General features: G+C 41.2%; 2 protein-coding genes across 2 annotated transcripts; both read right to left on the reverse strand.

The window, feature by feature from the left end:
* Positions 1-116: 116 nt before the first annotated feature.
* Positions 117-12029, reverse strand: LOC124696778 (subtilisin-like protease SBT3.9). Its single transcript, XM_047229453.1, has 9 exons — positions 11874-12029; positions 7333-7522; positions 7099-7254; positions 3987-4615; positions 3135-3205; positions 2760-3008; positions 1705-1831; positions 950-1145; positions 117-833 (listed from the first exon to the last, which is right to left on the reverse strand). The coding sequence occupies exons 1-9, from the start codon at positions 12027-12029 to the stop codon at positions 283-285; spliced, it is 2325 nt and encodes a 774-aa protein (XP_047085409.1). The 3' UTR covers positions 117-282.
* Positions 12030-14482: 2453 nt separating this feature from the next.
* On the reverse strand, positions 14483-16960 carry LOC124703647 (1,2-dihydroxy-3-keto-5-methylthiopentene dioxygenase 4-like). Its single transcript, XM_047235869.1, has 5 exons — positions 16734-16960; positions 16536-16608; positions 15683-15777; positions 15335-15574; positions 14483-14828 (listed from the first exon to the last, which is right to left on the reverse strand). The coding sequence occupies exons 1-5, from the start codon at positions 16743-16745 to the stop codon at positions 14700-14702; spliced, it is 549 nt and encodes a 182-aa protein (XP_047091825.1). The 5' UTR covers positions 16746-16960; the 3' UTR covers positions 14483-14699.
* Between the last annotated feature and the right edge of the window lie 91 nt (positions 16961-17051).

A 17051-nucleotide genomic window follows, 5' to 3' on the forward strand; every position in this document is an offset into this window, starting at 1 on the left:
TTCATTCCATCCATCTATGTACAAGTTTTCCCAAGATCATCTGCATAACCGGGTTGCAATTGAGGAGCTATAGTTCATAGGTTATAAGGCTGCTTGAAAATAACAATTGTGACCACATTTATTTCATCAAAAGAAGTTGAGCTATCATGGTACCTCAACGTTTTATTCTTGTAATAATTTACATGTACGCAACACGGAGAACAAACATAAAACCATCACGTAGCACATCACTTACAACATACATAACCTGCAAAATTAACCATTTACCTCCATGCATATAGTTTAGGAGACAGTTGAATACGAATCTTCGATGACAACACGAACTGCAATCGGGATTCGGACCAAATGGCTGCCTCCGTCATGCCACACCAAATTACCAAATGAGTAATCGCCTTGGATCTTTCGCATTGCCTTGAAGGTCACCTTGAAAGACTGTGAGCTTGTATCCGTGCCAAACACCAATGTCATAGGTTCGACCAGCATATCAACGCCAGCAGGAGGCTCAACAGACGCTTTATACACTGCATCAGATTGGCCCACATTGGTGACAGTCCTTGATACCGTTTCCGATGACTTGAGATTAGGGATGGCGATTGATGGGAGATTCAAGTCAAACAAAGAACTCTCAGTTCCTGTGCAACTACCATTTGTATCTGATCCAAGCATGCAGTTGAACAACTTTTGGTAATCTGACGCATCAATATCATATATAAGTCCAGGATCGCTTGCTTGAGTCGGATTAAGGAATCCAGCTCCATAGTCGAAAGGATCCGCAATCTTATTTGGGGTTGCATCAGCTAGTAATGGGAGTCCGTTTTTGTCCGTATTGTATGCTGTAAAAATACTTAGTTTTGTTTTAAAAAATGTATTGCGAAATACGATGTTAGGCATATTTCGAAAGCTAAGGAAGGGCTTTCTTATCCTAACAGTATAATTAGCCTAAACCTACCAGTTGTCATGAGTGCTGATTTGAGAGCAGAAGGGGACCAGTCTGGATGGAGTGACTTGAGCACGGCTACAATGCCGGATACATGTGGGCAAGCAAATGATGTCCCTGAATCAAAGAAGTAGAGCCCCAATTCCTTGTAAATACCAACCTGTGGTGCTGCTGCTAAAATATTCACCCCCGGTGCAGCAATGTCAGGCTGTTTACAATGCAGAATCAAGTTATCATTTCATATTTTAACAACATTGACATATTAGTGACACAAATATCAACTGTAATTAGTTGAAAAGTATCTGCTGCATCATTCTTGTGGTGCAACCAGTGCATAGGATATAGGAATAAAAGTTGCCAAAAAATCTGAAAATAATTTACAACATAGACATAATACATATCTATCATGTCCCAAAAATTCAATTCAAAATTTAAAACATAGCGCGATAAAAAAATTCAGAACTGCTCGTGTTAGTGGGCCAAATTTAAAATAACTACTACTCAGACCTAATTTAGCATTTTTTTCTTTCTCAAGTCTTGGGTTGAATATGAATCTGATGTTTTGTGCAATCATAAATATGCATGAGTATTATGTGCCAATTATTTTTGATTTTTTTTAAATAGAATGTATTTCCTACATACATTGCACCCGTTGCACCACAAGAACATGTGCACCGGATATATTCTCGTAGTCAGTCCTCCAGATGAAAAAGAACAATGTGCACAAAAAAATATTTTGTAAAAAATGTAATTCTGTAGCAATATACCTTGAGGATGGTAGGATAGACAGAGTTTGGACCTCTAGATGAAAAAGCTGCAATCTTCGGAGCAGGAATTACACTTCCAGTTGTTGTTTGAGTCAAAGAAACCTTTGCTACTGGATTCTGGCTGGTACTGTTGAGAAAGAATAATACTTTTAAGACCAACTTAAGTAACAAATATACATGTATATTTCTATATATAAAAGTAAATTTTACAAAATTACAAATTTAGTGTACAAAATTATCAAAAAGCTACAGGTTTAAGAACTTTTTTTTTACAAAATAATAGTCTTCACTACAAGTTTATTGATTAAACCTATCCAAAACTACATTAAGATTTTTGTGGGTATGCTTATGCCAGACTGAGTTCTGTCTAAATGCATCACACACCTGTAGCTTTGTGATACTAGTATATAAATTTGTAGTCATGGGAAATTAGTCTTTAAACTTGTAGTTTTTGTGACACATTTCATCCCTAAATCTATAGTTATGTGAAATTGGTATTTAAATCTATATTTCATAGAATCTTCCAAAACCTATTCAAAAAGCAAAGGCGACATAACAAAGCACAACTGTCAGATAACTAGAACTGATAGCTCTTGAATTAACCATCAACAAACAATTAGCCAGATGAACATAGGTTGGGACCACAGTTTCTAACGAACATATCTGCTCCATGGCAGATTTTATCTTTTTTGGTTATTAGCAGTACCAGCCCAGAAAGGTACAAACAGGGTTGTCTGTTTTTCTAAACCCTGGGTAAGACTACGCACATCCTATCTATGATTTACGTTTCTTCTAATTGATTGATCCTATATTTGATTTGCGTTGCATACTCTAATTCTCGAGGTGAAGGAAATAATATCAACCATCCATGAATAAATCTAACGGAAACACTGGTATTTGATTAAGACATGGCACTAGCTTTCTTATGCTCACTTTTAATAGACTCTGGAGAGATAAAACTGGCATATATTTCCTCCTCTGCGAATTCGTTTTAATTTTCACAACAAATATCATTATTATAGATAACACACGCTCAGTCTTAACCACGTACTTACCTGAAATACTGAATTATCTTGTAGGCAACTTCTAAATCAACAGAAACACATGGGATGGACATGGCACGAAACTGCCAAGCAACAAGAAAGTCGGTACTTTGCTGTGTGAAGATAAAACCTTCTCCTCCATTATTAATCACTGCCGATGCTAACCCATACAATTGTGCTATCGGGAGGACAGAGGTTGTACTAAAACAAAGAACAATACTCCCTTTCACATCTGTACTGTTTGCAACAGTCAAGTTACACCTGCAAATTTACATGGGGAATTAAAGCACTGAAGTACATGCACATGGTATCTGGAACACCAAATACAGGAAGTAAACAAATGAAATATGCGCAAGTCTTGAAGTAGAATATATGGTGTAGTCATACATGGTATTTAAGTAGAGCTTCATCTTGTGAAACTGATTTGCTCTTTCCATATCCGCAAACAAGGATTGCCCCTATAAGCAGAGAAAATTTACTATCAGAATACATACTCCCTCCGTCCACAAAAGGATGTCTCAACTTTGTCTAAATTTGCATGTATCTACACACTAAAACACGTGTAGATACATGCATATTTTGACAAAGTTGAGACATCCTTTTATGGACGGAGGTAGTAGTATAAATAATGTATATACAAATAATACAATGATGCTTGGTTCTCTTCTATCTGAAGACAAATGATCATGTTTCCTGAGCTATGGTGAATCTGTCAACTCTAAAATAATAGGAATGTCCACAAAATACTTCAACCTGATTTTAGGGCTGACATGCCATTTATGAAAAATAATGAGCATTTGCTCACATATGAAAGAAAATCATCTATTCAGCTCATGAATCATGTGCATCTGTCACATTTTGAAATTTTTGTTCACAATAAGCAAGGTACGTTATAATGCAGAACTTGCAACAAAGCTAGAATCGAAGATCACCAAACAAAGAATATCATAATTTACACAAGACTGAAATAAGGTCCAGATAGATTTTGGGGATCAAAAACTAAGAACTAGCTTATTATAGGAAGAAAACCATCGACGGTCTATCTGATAAAGCATCCGACTTGCATAGTTCCTATCTCAAATTCACCATACAAATTATTAATATTTTCTTGTCAATCGTGGATAACATAATATGAACCTACAACCCCCATGGCAATTATTAATATCACATTTACCATACAAATTTTGACAAATTCTTCTTCTAGTTCCAATAAAGACAGCTAGAAGATAGAAACATTACCGTAAGTGTCTGGCCATTTCCAAGAGTGATAGCAGTAGGAAACAACCGATCAATCGTTGATGCTGCAACCGTAAACAGCCATGGAGCTACGTTACCCACCATTTGGGCATACGGCCCAAAATTCCCAGCTGCATATACCACCGGGATACCCTTTGCCACCGCATGAAACGCGGGGATGTGCCCCAACACACTGAGTATGGACATTGATAAGATGTCGACTCCATCATGGATAGCATCATCTATTGCCTTCATGACTGCCGCCTCACTGCAAGTGGCATCGGCTGGTGGCGCTCCAACACTCCAGCAAGCCTTGTACACTGCGATCTGGGCTCTTGGTGCACCGCCGCGTGCAACACCGGATGCCAGCCCATAGAAACTTGTGTTGTGGACGATGTTCCCTGCTGCTATCGAGGCCACATGGGTACCATGGCCGTTGAGATCTCTTGGAGATAGAAATTCACCTACTAGTTGGGTTTCGTTGACAACGTCGGCATACCACCGTGCACCAATGATCTTGTTGTTGCAGCTCTTGGAGCTGAAGGACTTGCCAGATTGGCAGGTCCCCTTCCATCTTGCAGGAGGGGGGTCATATCCATCATCGCTGAAGCTTGGTGACTCTGGCCAAATACCTATAGTGTGAAAAACTGTCAGGGTTTACCATGCACTGTCCAATGTCATCTGATGGAGATTCAGTTAAGATGACCCTTTCTCCATTCCTGTTTGTACTTTTGGAAGTAACATATATGCAAGTTATGTTGCAAGATCCGTGTGGAAATTATAAATGTATCACCAAATGCGACACAGCAAAATTGAACTTTAGTTGAGGCAAGTTCCCAGAAAAAAAACAGTTTCTGTTTTGTTGTTTCATTCCAGTATCAAATCCCCACTTTCTCACTTATGGCAACCTCCTGTGCTACCAGCAGCAATTTCTCTCCGGTTCTCACACCCCCCCTCCGGACTATACTGCACTGGCCATTTCAATGAACGAGCCCTTAGTGAGTGCTAATATCCGACAATATATACACTCCCCTACAAATTTAGTAAATCTAGAGCATATTTAAGCCAGATCAAGAAGTACAAGAATAGGAATGCGCCTACCAACAACAGGTCACAGTCACATCGTGCCGTGGAATCACGGATGCCAGAATAGGATGACCCGCGGCGCCGCCGGATGAGGTGTGAACCGAGATGTGGAGGTAGGGAGCAAAGAACCAGCCGGCCGTGCGGCGCGAGCAGCTGGACAGCCTGCAAAGATCGGCGACGGCGGCGGAGATGCTTGGACTGGATGTGGATGTACACCACGCGGGCATGGGGAGAGACCGAGATTGGGGTGCAGAGTTTTTGGCTACCGGGCTCCAGGAAACAAATATTCAGGCACCTTAAGAAACTCTGATCTTTTTTCCCACATATACATGTGCTCATGTAGATGTACTCTGAGTGAGATTTGCATGCTGTAAAAATATTTCAAAAATAGATTTTTTTAATAAAACCAATGAAAGTTGATAGGTCAACAATATGTTTTATCCACACTTTTTTTTGTGCAACCAGGAACTGAAAAAATGCATTACTACGTAAATAGTTCAAATCCATATGTACATGTAACAAAATTCAGATTTTTTGATTTTTTTTTGTTTATCTATAAAGTAACAAATCCGTCCGCCGTGGGAACTATTTTAGTTTTTCCAATGGAAGGGGTCTTCCTTGAGAGGAAAACAAAGTATAGTTTAATAGTTGCATATCCTAACTAGGTCAGTCGTGCATACCCTTATTTAGATTTGATAGATTTTTTTAATGAATTTGGTACGATTTTTACGGTAATGTGAGGGGGAAAAAATCAGTCATATCAATCTTTAGTCGTGACTAAATGGTTGATGGTTGCTAATTTTAGTCGCTAATGTCTCTTGGGAAACTCTGTTTGTTTATTTGTTTGTTTGTTTATAATCAATATTACCCATTTCATGGACAAGCAAATGCTTGGACACACAAAAAAATCGATAAAGAAAATATATTAATATTAAGAAGATACCAACTACATATGTTCTCTTCAATAACATAACGTTAAGAAACTAGTCAAGACATCAAAGATGAACACAACCAAAAAGAAAAGAAAAAACAAAACAAAACAAACAAACAAACAAACAAAAAAGCCTGTTCAAGTGATCAGTGACTTGTAGGTTGTAGCAGTATGAAACAACCACCACCATGACAACACCCGAACTGCGAGAGTGATTCTCCCATATCAATGTCTTCAGGAAGGAAACATCACACAAGTGTCGTCGTTGCTCGATCTAATCACCATAGTCGGATCCTGAGTTTTCACCCAAGAGGGAGTCACAGTCTCCAAATAATGTCTTGAACAAGGTAGCCAAAGGCACGAAGAATTATATGAAGACAAATGTTTGGACACTATTTGGTTACCCCAAATATTTTGGATGATAAAATAGCGCTTAAAGTTTAACATAGCCTCAATCCACATAAAAGTTTCCCACATAGGAGTACTATGGTTCAAATTTATGTATTCTCCAAAATTTATATGCATTGCTTTCATATAGTGCTTTCGTGCCTATGTCTATTATCATGGCCATGTTTGGTATTGAGTTAGGGAGATTATCATAATCCACCTTTTCTGATAAAATGTTGTCTATTTTTCATTTGGTTGGTTAACCTTTTGACACCATAGTAGCTATTTTCTACAATACGTTATAGGCCAACACAACATAGTTCAACAACCGCAAACAGAGACTCAATATATCTGTAGAACATTCATGTGTGTTTTCATGTGATACGATCAAACAATTTCTACTACCAATTCATGTGTTTTCACTTTTCAGTCTCACTAAGATCCAACGTGTCACGACATCCTATTCTTGAAATTTTTATTTGGTGCATTTCATAGAGAGTCTAGGTGCACACCTTATGACGCTTTGGATTTTTTTGAACATACATCGAGGAGTGAGCATTATGTTCCTTCACCCCCAAACTCTTAACTTGTGCTGACATTACTTTTATAGATATCAGGAAAGCATGAGAAAAGATATAATCGATTGAGCTCTTTTTTTTCTCCTTTGGGCAAACCAAATACAAGCAACTAAAAGATGTGTGGCAAATTAACCTGAGTCAATTACACCAATGATGATGCCCTCTCCCATTCCGGCACTTGCCAAAACTCCATTCGGCTGGCCGTAGGGCAGCCCCATGAAGTCCCAGCTGCGAGTAGTATGTGTACTATGCATCTGGTTCATCCTCACGCTCACCACGCCAGGTAGGCCTGTGTAAAAATGGGAATAATTCTTTGTTAAAAAACTTCTTTCTCGTTAATTAGCATGTAACACACGTTTATAGTTACCTCTGATTGTTTCGGCCTGTGGTTCTGTGAGCATTGCAGAGAAGCCAGAGAATCCATGCTTGTAGCTGTACAAGATCGACTCCGAAGCCGCGTCCTTGCTTCCGAGAACAGAAGCTAGGATGCTGTGGTGCGAGGCAGTGGCATGATCAGCGTCCTCGTGCTGTCTCTCCCCCAAGTAGACGATGTACAACTAAAAGAACAACTAAAATAAATTACTCGTTGATCTAAAAAAAATTGTTGATCTAAAAATAAATTACTCTTTTTGATCAATAATAAATGTCAGGGTTTCAGATAATATGTGTTGGGGGATTTTAGATAGTAAGTGTCGAGATTTTAGTTTAAATTTATACTACTCCCTTAGTAATTAAAATTCTGAGACTTATTATGCATCGGAGGGAGTAACACACCGCTTGTGCTCGGTTCCATTTCGTTTATGAGGAAAAACAGTAGCTATACCAGTGCATAAAACAGTGTATGGACCGATAGTAAATTGTTACAAGTAGTTCATACCTTCTTCACTTCATCTGACGCCTCAGACGAAGCGAAACCGATACCGTGGAGAGCAAAAATCACGAGCAAGATCAGAGCGTATTTGGCCGGAGAATACCTTAATAAAACCATGTTACATATGCTTCTGTTGGCACAGTTGTTGCTGTGAGGATATGTTGGTTGCACCTGCAATCAGGGCCCCTTTATATACACCCATGATCATCGATGTCCTGTACTATACGATATAACGTCAATCACTTAGCATTGTTTAGTAAATCCTGAAGCATCTTTGGCATGCACGGATAGGGAACACGTACGGCCCGGAACGCAGAAACTTCAGGTTAAGCCTCGCCAAATTTTCCAAGTCAACTAGATGATAGCTGAACGTGGCAGCATTTAATATGATCTATCTGTGGTGCCTGCGAAATTTCCAAAAGTCAAACTTATCGATCTTTTTTGGCTGAAATCTTGAATACCTGATGCGTGTGTGTGTCCGTATTCTTAGGATGATAATGTAAACTGACCATGCATACAATGTGTACAGAAGTATGATAAACGTATTGACTGAACTGTTGAACAGAGAGTTCAGAACCTGTTTGAGTTGGACAAAACCGTGGGATACATGGCTTTCTAGAAAGCGCAGTGTTCAGAACACCAATGGCGGTTCCAAGGCGAGTATGGCAGTCCGCAGCACCATCGACCCTGTCAAAAGCGGGGGCATTTCCATTTTTTTCTTTCTTTGCATAATTAGACTCTCTTCTCCTAGGGCCTTTGGTGTGCTTTTTTTTTTTGCAAACAGGACAGCATTAAAAGAAACATCGAACAATATAAAATAGTTCAAGAAAAACGAAAATTACAACGAAATCCTTGAGAAGCCCTTCATCTTCAACCTCCAGATCGTGTCGACGACGCGCCGCCGCTGCCGCTCTAATCGGCCTAACGTTGTTGGTTGCGAATGGGAAGTCGCCGAACAGGTCGAAAAGATCACATCCGTTCCGGAGACGAAGAAGTAGGATGAACTGCCAATGAAGCTCCTTGATGATACGAAGATCCCCACAGCCAGACGAAATCCTCGAAGACCACACCACCCACAAGCTTCTCGACATCGCCGTTGAGATGGGGTTGAAGCCGGGGTAACATTATTGCACGAGGCGCCACCACCACCACCTGAGCACCTCCGCCCCTACAAAGAAAAACCTTAAAGACGGGGAACGAAACCCCCAAAACTAGGAAACGGAGCCCTCCTGCCGACGAGGGCCGTGATCCGCCGCACCTCCATGGCCTGAAGGCCACTGAGGCGGCCAGATCGGAGGCGGCCGATGACGGGGGCAGAGGAAACCTAAACGCCTGGGGAACCCCTCACGAGCGAAGGGGTCACTCAGTACTGCTAGTTTTTCCTTTGTTGTGGGCTTTGGTGTTGTGAGCATGTGTAGGTGACAGGTAGGTCATAGGTAGTTTTGTGGCGTTGGTTGTAATGTGTTTTTGATGATTGTTGGCCGTCGTCCCCTCTTGAGTGGTCTTTTGTTTCAGCGTACTTTTAGGCTCGTAAATTGGTTTTGTTGCAGATGAATGATAGGTGGATGATGAATGTTGACGCTGATATCGCATGGTTGCTTCATATATATATCCACCCAACACTCTCAATTGCCATAAAAATCTTGGTTAACTTCCACACTTTCAAAGGAAACAAATTGCACCACATTAGAAGAAAATCGGAGAAGAATACGTCATTCTCGAGCTCGGATCATCTTTTTTTTTAGTGCCATTTTTCGGTAATGTGTTGGCAATATCTCTACCCTTGTTGGTCTCCTCCTGTGGCCCAGTTTCGACAGACTCCGGTCCTAGAACTCATCATCGCTTTAAAGCAGGCAATCAACCAGCCCTTCTCTTTTGAGATCATCATGCTGGTCTGCTGGGCCGACAGGAATGATTTCCTCTTCAAGGATAGTTCCCCAAATCTTTAAAGCTGTTGAATAAAGTTCAAGGGTGAGATGTCCTTTCTACTTCACAAAGCAATCAGGAAGTCCTATGTTGGCACGAGAACTTGAGTGCAATCCTTCGCTTAAGATCTTTTAGTCTAGTTTAGCTATTCTGCCTTCGAGATAACCTCTAGCTTATTTTGTTTGTTAGTTTGTTTTATTTAGCTCTTGTACATATCTAAAACCAAAAATTAATAAAAATTTGCAGCGGGGAAACCATTAAAAAATTCTCGAGCTTGGAATCATACCTCACAGCCATTTGAGTACACATTTTGGTGTCTGGTGCACGTTATGTTTACTTTCGCTTGGTGTGCTGCTTCGGTGATTTGGCACCATAGGTTGTATGAGACCACAATCGAAATGTCTAAAAAAAGGAGGCAATTTGATTGTGTTGAGGAGGTGCACATCTTTCATGTTAGTGATTTTCTTAATTTGAGATAATTTTCAGGACATCACTTGTAAGTTCCCGATACGGCTATCTTTTTTTCTAACTTTTAGCTCCAAAATTAGCTGCGATGTTGTCTAAGAGCTTGCGGAGATAAAGTCCACCAAAAACCCTAAGAAGAGCAAAAGCAAAGAAAACACACCAAAAGTAAAAGCCATATATTCTAAGATGAATTTCGAGAATAGTAGGGTTAGCTGAAAGTATTTCCTTAGTTGGTCTCAAATCTTTCCTAGCAAATGATTTAGTCAGTGTCATATGTGTAATACAATCCTCTTTGTGCCATTTCCAAAAAAATCAACATGTAATTGATATATAACGGGAAAATAGTAAAGTGATATTCGACATACCGGTTCATAAAAACACAACAATCAGGATGTGTTATATAGTAATAAAGAGTAGTAGTGAAAGACTCAAAATTAGTTAGCCATGCAATTTCTTCAATCAGCACAATAAATGCTCCTTCTATGCAACCACAAACAATACATGAAAGTATGAATATAGCCGGCAGATTTTTTGGACGACATAAGACAAAAGTACCTGCAAAAGTTTTTTGTCCAACATATAGGTTTTCTCGATGGAAAACAAAGCAGGCACACAGATTTTCGTCATGATTGATCCCACACTGGCAGATACTTAGAGCAAGTACAATAAGGTACAGTCAGCTGGCTATAAGAGATAAAATAATATAAATTTGCTTAGTTGGAGGAGAGAGATTAGGAGAGAGAAGAGGAGTGGGCTCTTATCTTATAGCCAGCTCTAGCACATGCTCCTAGGCATTATGTGAGACTAAAAGGTGGGCCATGTATTGTAAAAGTACTACACTTTTATAGCTCACTATTGTATATGTTGGCTCTAAGTTAGCTATAGATGACATGACACTTGGCTTATAGCCAGCAGCTGGCTACACTATTGGAATTGCTCTTATGCTGTGGTAGGTGTCACGATGAACCGACACTTAATTAGGTGAAACAGAGGCGTAGTTTTACATGACGTGGATTGGACATGATGTTTGCGGTGGGTCTAGATGGAGAGGTTGGTCAATCTCATGCCACTAACTAACTACACATGTTTCGCTAACTAGTGTGACCCACCACAGCGGAGGTTGGCCTTTATATTTCACCTCCCGTAACCACACACTCCAGTCTATACTGATCCCAGTTGCAGTACTCTCCCCAATTCTCCCTCGGGGAATCTTTAGCGGTGGGTTGTGGCGTTGCCAAAGGAGGAGGCCATCGAGGCGGCGGCGGTGACATAAATTTGATGACGCAGCAGCTAGGCCTCATTGATGTGCATGACAACAACAACAAATTGCGTTTCTTTTCTCTAATTTGGGGCATTTAGTTCTTCATAGTTTTGATTTATGTCTCTGTTGATCAGAGCAAATAATTTGGAGATATTATCTTTATAGAATGGTGTCGTACCAACGTGGCTTGATTGCGTAGATTTCTTAGATTGGAGAGGTGTAATCTTTTTTTTTTGGCTGCATTATATTTCAGCGGTGGGATTACAATTTGTAGAAAGGCCCTGAGAGGATAGAGCGTTACAACAAGGACCTACACTTTTACACAAAGGACACTGAAACAAATCTGAAAAGGGCAATCGGGTCCTTCTCCACCGCAACCATAGACTGAGCTCAACGCCTGAGCCAGCTTCACCGACACCGGGGACGAACCACTTGGGTCGGCGCTGCCGTGGGATGCTCGAACGGAGCAGAAGATCCTCCGCAATGGCATCGTGCCTGGAGGAAGATGAGCCACCATCATGTGGCTTAGGAGGGCCGCCATTCGGCCTGAAGAAGTAGAGGCAAGACAGCCTACGCTGTCGCGCGTCCCCTGCTATGGAGCTCCAGAAATTTGCAGCAGCAAGAGATCCCCACCATGCAGGTCGATGCAGATCGGCGCCCTCCAATCCCCTCTTCCATCTCCTTGATGGCTGAAGAACAGAGGAAGAAGAGCAGCTCTCCACCCACGAGCACAGCACCATGCCTCCAGATCGAGATCTGGAGGGCACACCATGAGCTTATTTGGGGGATGCGCCATGGAAGGTCCTTCAAGCAGCAGCAGACACCATGTCGCCGCTACCATCAAGATCCCCACCGCTAGCCATCGAACGCTGCTCGCTCGCGTCGACAGTACGCATCCAATCGGCATCACGCCAGACAACGGCAACTCGCCAAACTCCCTACTTGAGGAACACACCCTACTGCTAGTATTTAGAGGAGAGCACCGCGCGCCTCCCCCATCTCGGCTCCGTCCAGCTATGCCGGCAGAGCAGATCCGGGATCGGGCCGGGCAGGAAAGCTTCTCGCTTACGACTCTCAACGGGGAAGAGAAAGGAGAGCCACTCGGGGAGAAGAGGTGTAATCTAATCTTTCCCTTGGGGTTTCAAGCGCATCCCTCACTTGAAGTTGTGTCTCCTCATCGCATTCAGGGTCGTTAACGCCGATCGCAAGTTCCTCGGGTGCCAACACAAAATTGAGAGTGGATTTCCTGATATGAATGGACCATCCGCAAAAGCAGTAGATGCAACTTATGTTGCCGAGGAATTGGGGAGACGACAACACCGCATACAACATGTCGTTGGCCGAATTCGAGTACAAAATAGGTGAACAAAGGGACAAATTCCATGGCCAAGTGGTGGCCAAGGTAATCAGACTTAAAGGACGAATATCTTCGCCGTGATAGCGCCGATCAGTAAAGTATAGATGAAGTGGCTTATGGGGCACTGATATGTAATTTGGTACTGCAAGATTTAACAAATATATATATGAGCACTATGTTGTTTAATTCTTGATGTTTTAGTTTGGTACGAACTACAATATTTTTCTTGTTGCTCAATTCCAATGGCGGCACACATGTGTAGCAAGCTCGATGCAAAATAATGGCGCGGTAGATTAAGAGAGCTAGTTATTAGTGCATCATATTTTGCAAGTGACACATTGACTAGTCAACCACATCTTAGTGACTGGTGTGAGTGTGTGACCCACCGCTGTTGATATATTGGATTGGGACTACTCTTACATTACCATTATGGGACCTAGTTTTGATCAAGGCCCTGATGTGTTCCACCGCATATGACCATCCGATTTAGCCCACTATGGCCTATGGGGCATTTGAAAAAGCGAGGCCCATAGTTCACTTGTCGTCTAACCATGTTGCCGCACTCTCCATTCTCCATTCCTTACTCTAAATCTCGCAACATATCCCCCACCCTACATTTCATATCACTCTCATGTCTCCATTACGAACCAAAGATCCCATCCCCATCTCTCTTGAGTTGTGCCGAAGTAGAAGAATTGTAGGTTCTGGCCTGACACCGCCCGATATGCTCAAGGTGCGTCGGAGTCCTCCACCAGTGTGCATGTTCCGCATGTATGTTCTTCATCCCTTCAACAAATCGTGTTTCATCATTTTGTTTCTTTTCTTTAATTAATCAATCTTATCTCTCTTTCAAATCCGCCGTGAGGTCGTCAACTTGTGCCGCTCAGATGATGTTGTGCAGATCGGTAATGAGGTTGTCTGCATCATGAAGATCTTCTAGACTTGATGTGATGGAACCGTGCAGAAGAAAAACAAATGCTTTTGAAGGGCAGCCCGTAAAGCAGTCAAATTTATAAATGATTCCTATAGTACGAATTAACTAGATAAATGGTGAAGGGCAGCCCGTAAAGCAGTCAAATTTATAAATGATTCCCATAGTACGAATTAACCAGATAAATGGTGAACACTTCAATATCTTATAGTTGATACTGATAGTACTAAGACTTATCAAAAGAATTTTACAATAATTGTTTACGACAAACAATAATATTTTTAGTCGACCATTTTGTTTATTCCTTCTTTCAGCCTTTAGCATTAAGTGAAATAAAAGTGATAAAATCCATCTTTGTTCTGCAACATCTTATTGCTTAATAAACACTTCATTGTTTTCTTTGTTGTATTTGCAGGTAATAAACGGTTCATTGTGAGCCAGATGCAAAGACCGGGGGTTGAACTCATCCGCTACTCTCAAAACAAATAAATGATGATATTGTGTTCAGCACACCATTTGCATAGAAAGATTCGGCTCTCTCTGTATGACGAAGAGATCACACTACCCAGAAAACTGCCGATGGGCTGATCACATGCACTTTTCATTACTACCATGCATTCACAGGATCAATCCTGATGCACAGACTACGAATAAACCACTGCTATTACAGGCAACATAGCAAGTTAGCAACCACTCGACTGGATACATAATACAGTAGCAAACAGCCATTTGACTATATTGTAACTTCACCACACTGCAAGTACCACAAGTGATAGGTCTATGTATAATTAATAATTGGTAGCACTTATCTATCTGGCATCATGATACATGGCAATACAACATTATTTCGTCGAAGTGTGTGACCGTATATTTGTCCACAGTAATTGTACATAGCCGAGTGGCGACCCCCTAGATCGTATACTTCAGTATGCTGCGAGAGGAAGACCAGCATTGTCCGTGAGGTTCTTGACATATTCTTGCCGGACCGGATGGTCCTCCTGAGGCCGGTTGTGCGCGGTCCAGACTGGCTCCCCGATGAAGAGTCTCATGAGCTGAGCACAAAAAAATCACCATAATGTGTTCATCAGGATCCAGTTAATATCTGGCAAATCATAGTTTTTCACCTTCTCTATACAAGATGTCTCTTTGCTTACAGGCTGTTTAACAGTACAGCTCTTTACTAGCTGATCTAGTTTCTGCATCCTACGAACATATTTTTTCTGTTTAACTGGAGTGTACTATCTAGCTTACTGTATATCTATGAATGCACTATCTAGCTTGGCAAACTTGTATTGTACATCTATGATGACATACTAGTTAAACATTTTATTCATTTCATTTTTTATCCTCAACAAGTAGCATTACATGAATAATTGGCTCTGTGTTGTGACTTCGGAAACTATTTTGTTGGTTCTAGAAATGTCCTTAACACCAAAACCATATTTTTCATTTAGCTTGATTCACAAAAAAGATGCTATCAGCCATTTCAATGCAAAATGTGATACAAGAGCTGAATGAAATCTTCAGCAGTAAACGCATATAAGATCCCAATCAATACCTTTACATGGTTGGCGGTGTCAAGGGTGAACCGATGATAAATCCCGGCAGGCAGCACGATCATATCACCTTCTTTTATCCAAATCCGAATCCACTTGTCATCCTTGTTGCGTACATCAAAGTACCCACCACCCTCCAAGCAGTAACGGATCTCTTCATCGGCATGCATGTGCTCTCTGAAGAAGTTCTTCAGCTTTTCCTCATAGTTTTCCAACTTGCCAGGGCATATGTCAAGAAGATCCTTCAGCAGTGATACATGTCACAATATCAGATTAGAATGTCATACACAAGCTGTGCAAACGTAAAGAGAAGCGAAAAGGGACTAAGAGTCAATCGGAGAAGTGCAAACCATGTAGCTGTATCCTCTGTCTTTGCGGATTTTCGATAGTTCTTCTTCACTTTCTGACTGCTTTGGATCCAAATGCCAGTATAACACACCAATCTCTGGAAAAAACAGGATCAGTACCGTAGGTTGCCTAGAAAAGCATGTCTGATAGAAGAAGTGAGTTCATTCTCTAGACTCTAGAAACCTTGTTTACTCGCCTTAGGTATAATGGCATCATGTACACTTCTTTTCAGCGAAGAACAGATTATGTATTAATTGGCATGCATGATATATAGATGGAACCGACACCGAGTGGAATCAAGAACCATGGCTAGTTCACACATTTAAATCAGTCTCTTTTATGGACCCATTGTTCCACGTAAGGATGCCTGTCAGACATATGCAAGGAGACACAGACTGGGTTTATTTATTTGTATCAGGTTGATGCTTTAATACAATTGCCCATTTCCCAAAAAAGAAAGTAGCGATTCATAGTTCAGGAAACAAAATCTCCAGGAAACAGCAAACGCCAACAGCTAATCAGCATTTCTACAGTCTCCACACTAAGCAATCATGGATCAACTTTCTGCTATATATGAGAACACGTATCATTTCAGATGTAAATCTCAGGGTACAGATAAACATTATCTGACCAACTGAAAGTATCCTCTGTTCAAGCAGTTGCAGGGCATCGTTTATCTACAAATAGTGTTTGCATAAGACCATGCATGATATCCAACAAATAAAAGCCATGCCCTAGATATGTTCACCCGAGAGGGGAATTTTTTTGCCCCCATAAACAGGAGGCACACCAATAATCCAAGAAATTAAGCGAGTAGGGGAGAAGTCGTAAGTAGCCAAGAATCATCATTAGCACCTTCGAGCTTGGAGACGGGGAGGAACTCCTTAGGGTTCTTGAGGTCCTCTCCATTCTCCCCCACCATCCATACCTAATAATCAAGAGGACAAGCAGGTCGCGTTAGAGCATAGATGGCATCAAATGGAAGATAAATTTATCACGATTCCAATAGAAAATCGAGACAAGGAAGAAAATGGATCGAACTCTGCCCGCTACCTGAAGAGCCATGTTGGGCGGAATTAATGGGATGAGAACTAGGAAATCCAACAGCTTGATTGGCTTGTGTTTTGCCTGCTTTCAGGACTTATAAAAACTTGTGGAGGAGGCGGATGGTTACCAGTCTATTCCAGAATCCAGATTGTTCCTCTTCGGTTTTTGTCTGGGCGTGCTCTGTGGTGTGTGACTAGTGGATCTTGTTACAAGGAACCACTGATTTTTTGGGGCAGGAACTACTGATTCGAAGTAGATGACGTTTGACGTGAGGCTAGATTTCCATCCAGATCTCAAGCAATCTCCACACACTATTTTTAATTG

This window comes from Lolium rigidum, chromosome 3 (assembly GCF_022539505.1).
Source record: "Lolium rigidum isolate FL_2022 chromosome 3, APGP_CSIRO_Lrig_0.1, whole genome shotgun sequence".
Lineage (NCBI taxonomy): Eukaryota > Viridiplantae > Streptophyta > Magnoliopsida > Poales > Poaceae > Lolium > Lolium rigidum.

Excerpts from the sequence above, each read along its gene's own strand:
- LOC124696778 (XM_047229453.1), bottom strand. The coding sequence starts at position 12,029 with ATGGCGGCCCTCCTAAGCCACATGATGGTGGCTCATCTTCCTCCAGGC. Across the intron at positions 7,255-7,332 it reads ACAGGCCGAAACAATCAGAG|GCCTACCTGGCGTGGTGAGC; the intron begins GTAACTATAAAC and ends ATTTTTACACAG. Across the intron at positions 3,009-3,134 it reads AAGCTCTACTTAAATACCAT|GTGTAACTTGACTGTTGCAA; the intron begins GTATGACTACAC and ends GTAAATTTGCAG.
- LOC124703647 (XM_047235869.1), bottom strand. Across the intron at positions 15,778-16,535 it reads CCCCGTCTCCAAGCTCGAAG|AGATTGGTGTGTTATACTGG; the intron begins GTGCTAATGATG and ends TGTTTTTTCCAG. Across the intron at positions 15,575-15,682 it reads ACAGAGGATACAGCTACATG|GATCTTCTTGACATATGCCC; the intron begins GTTTGCACTTCT and ends TCACTGCTGAAG.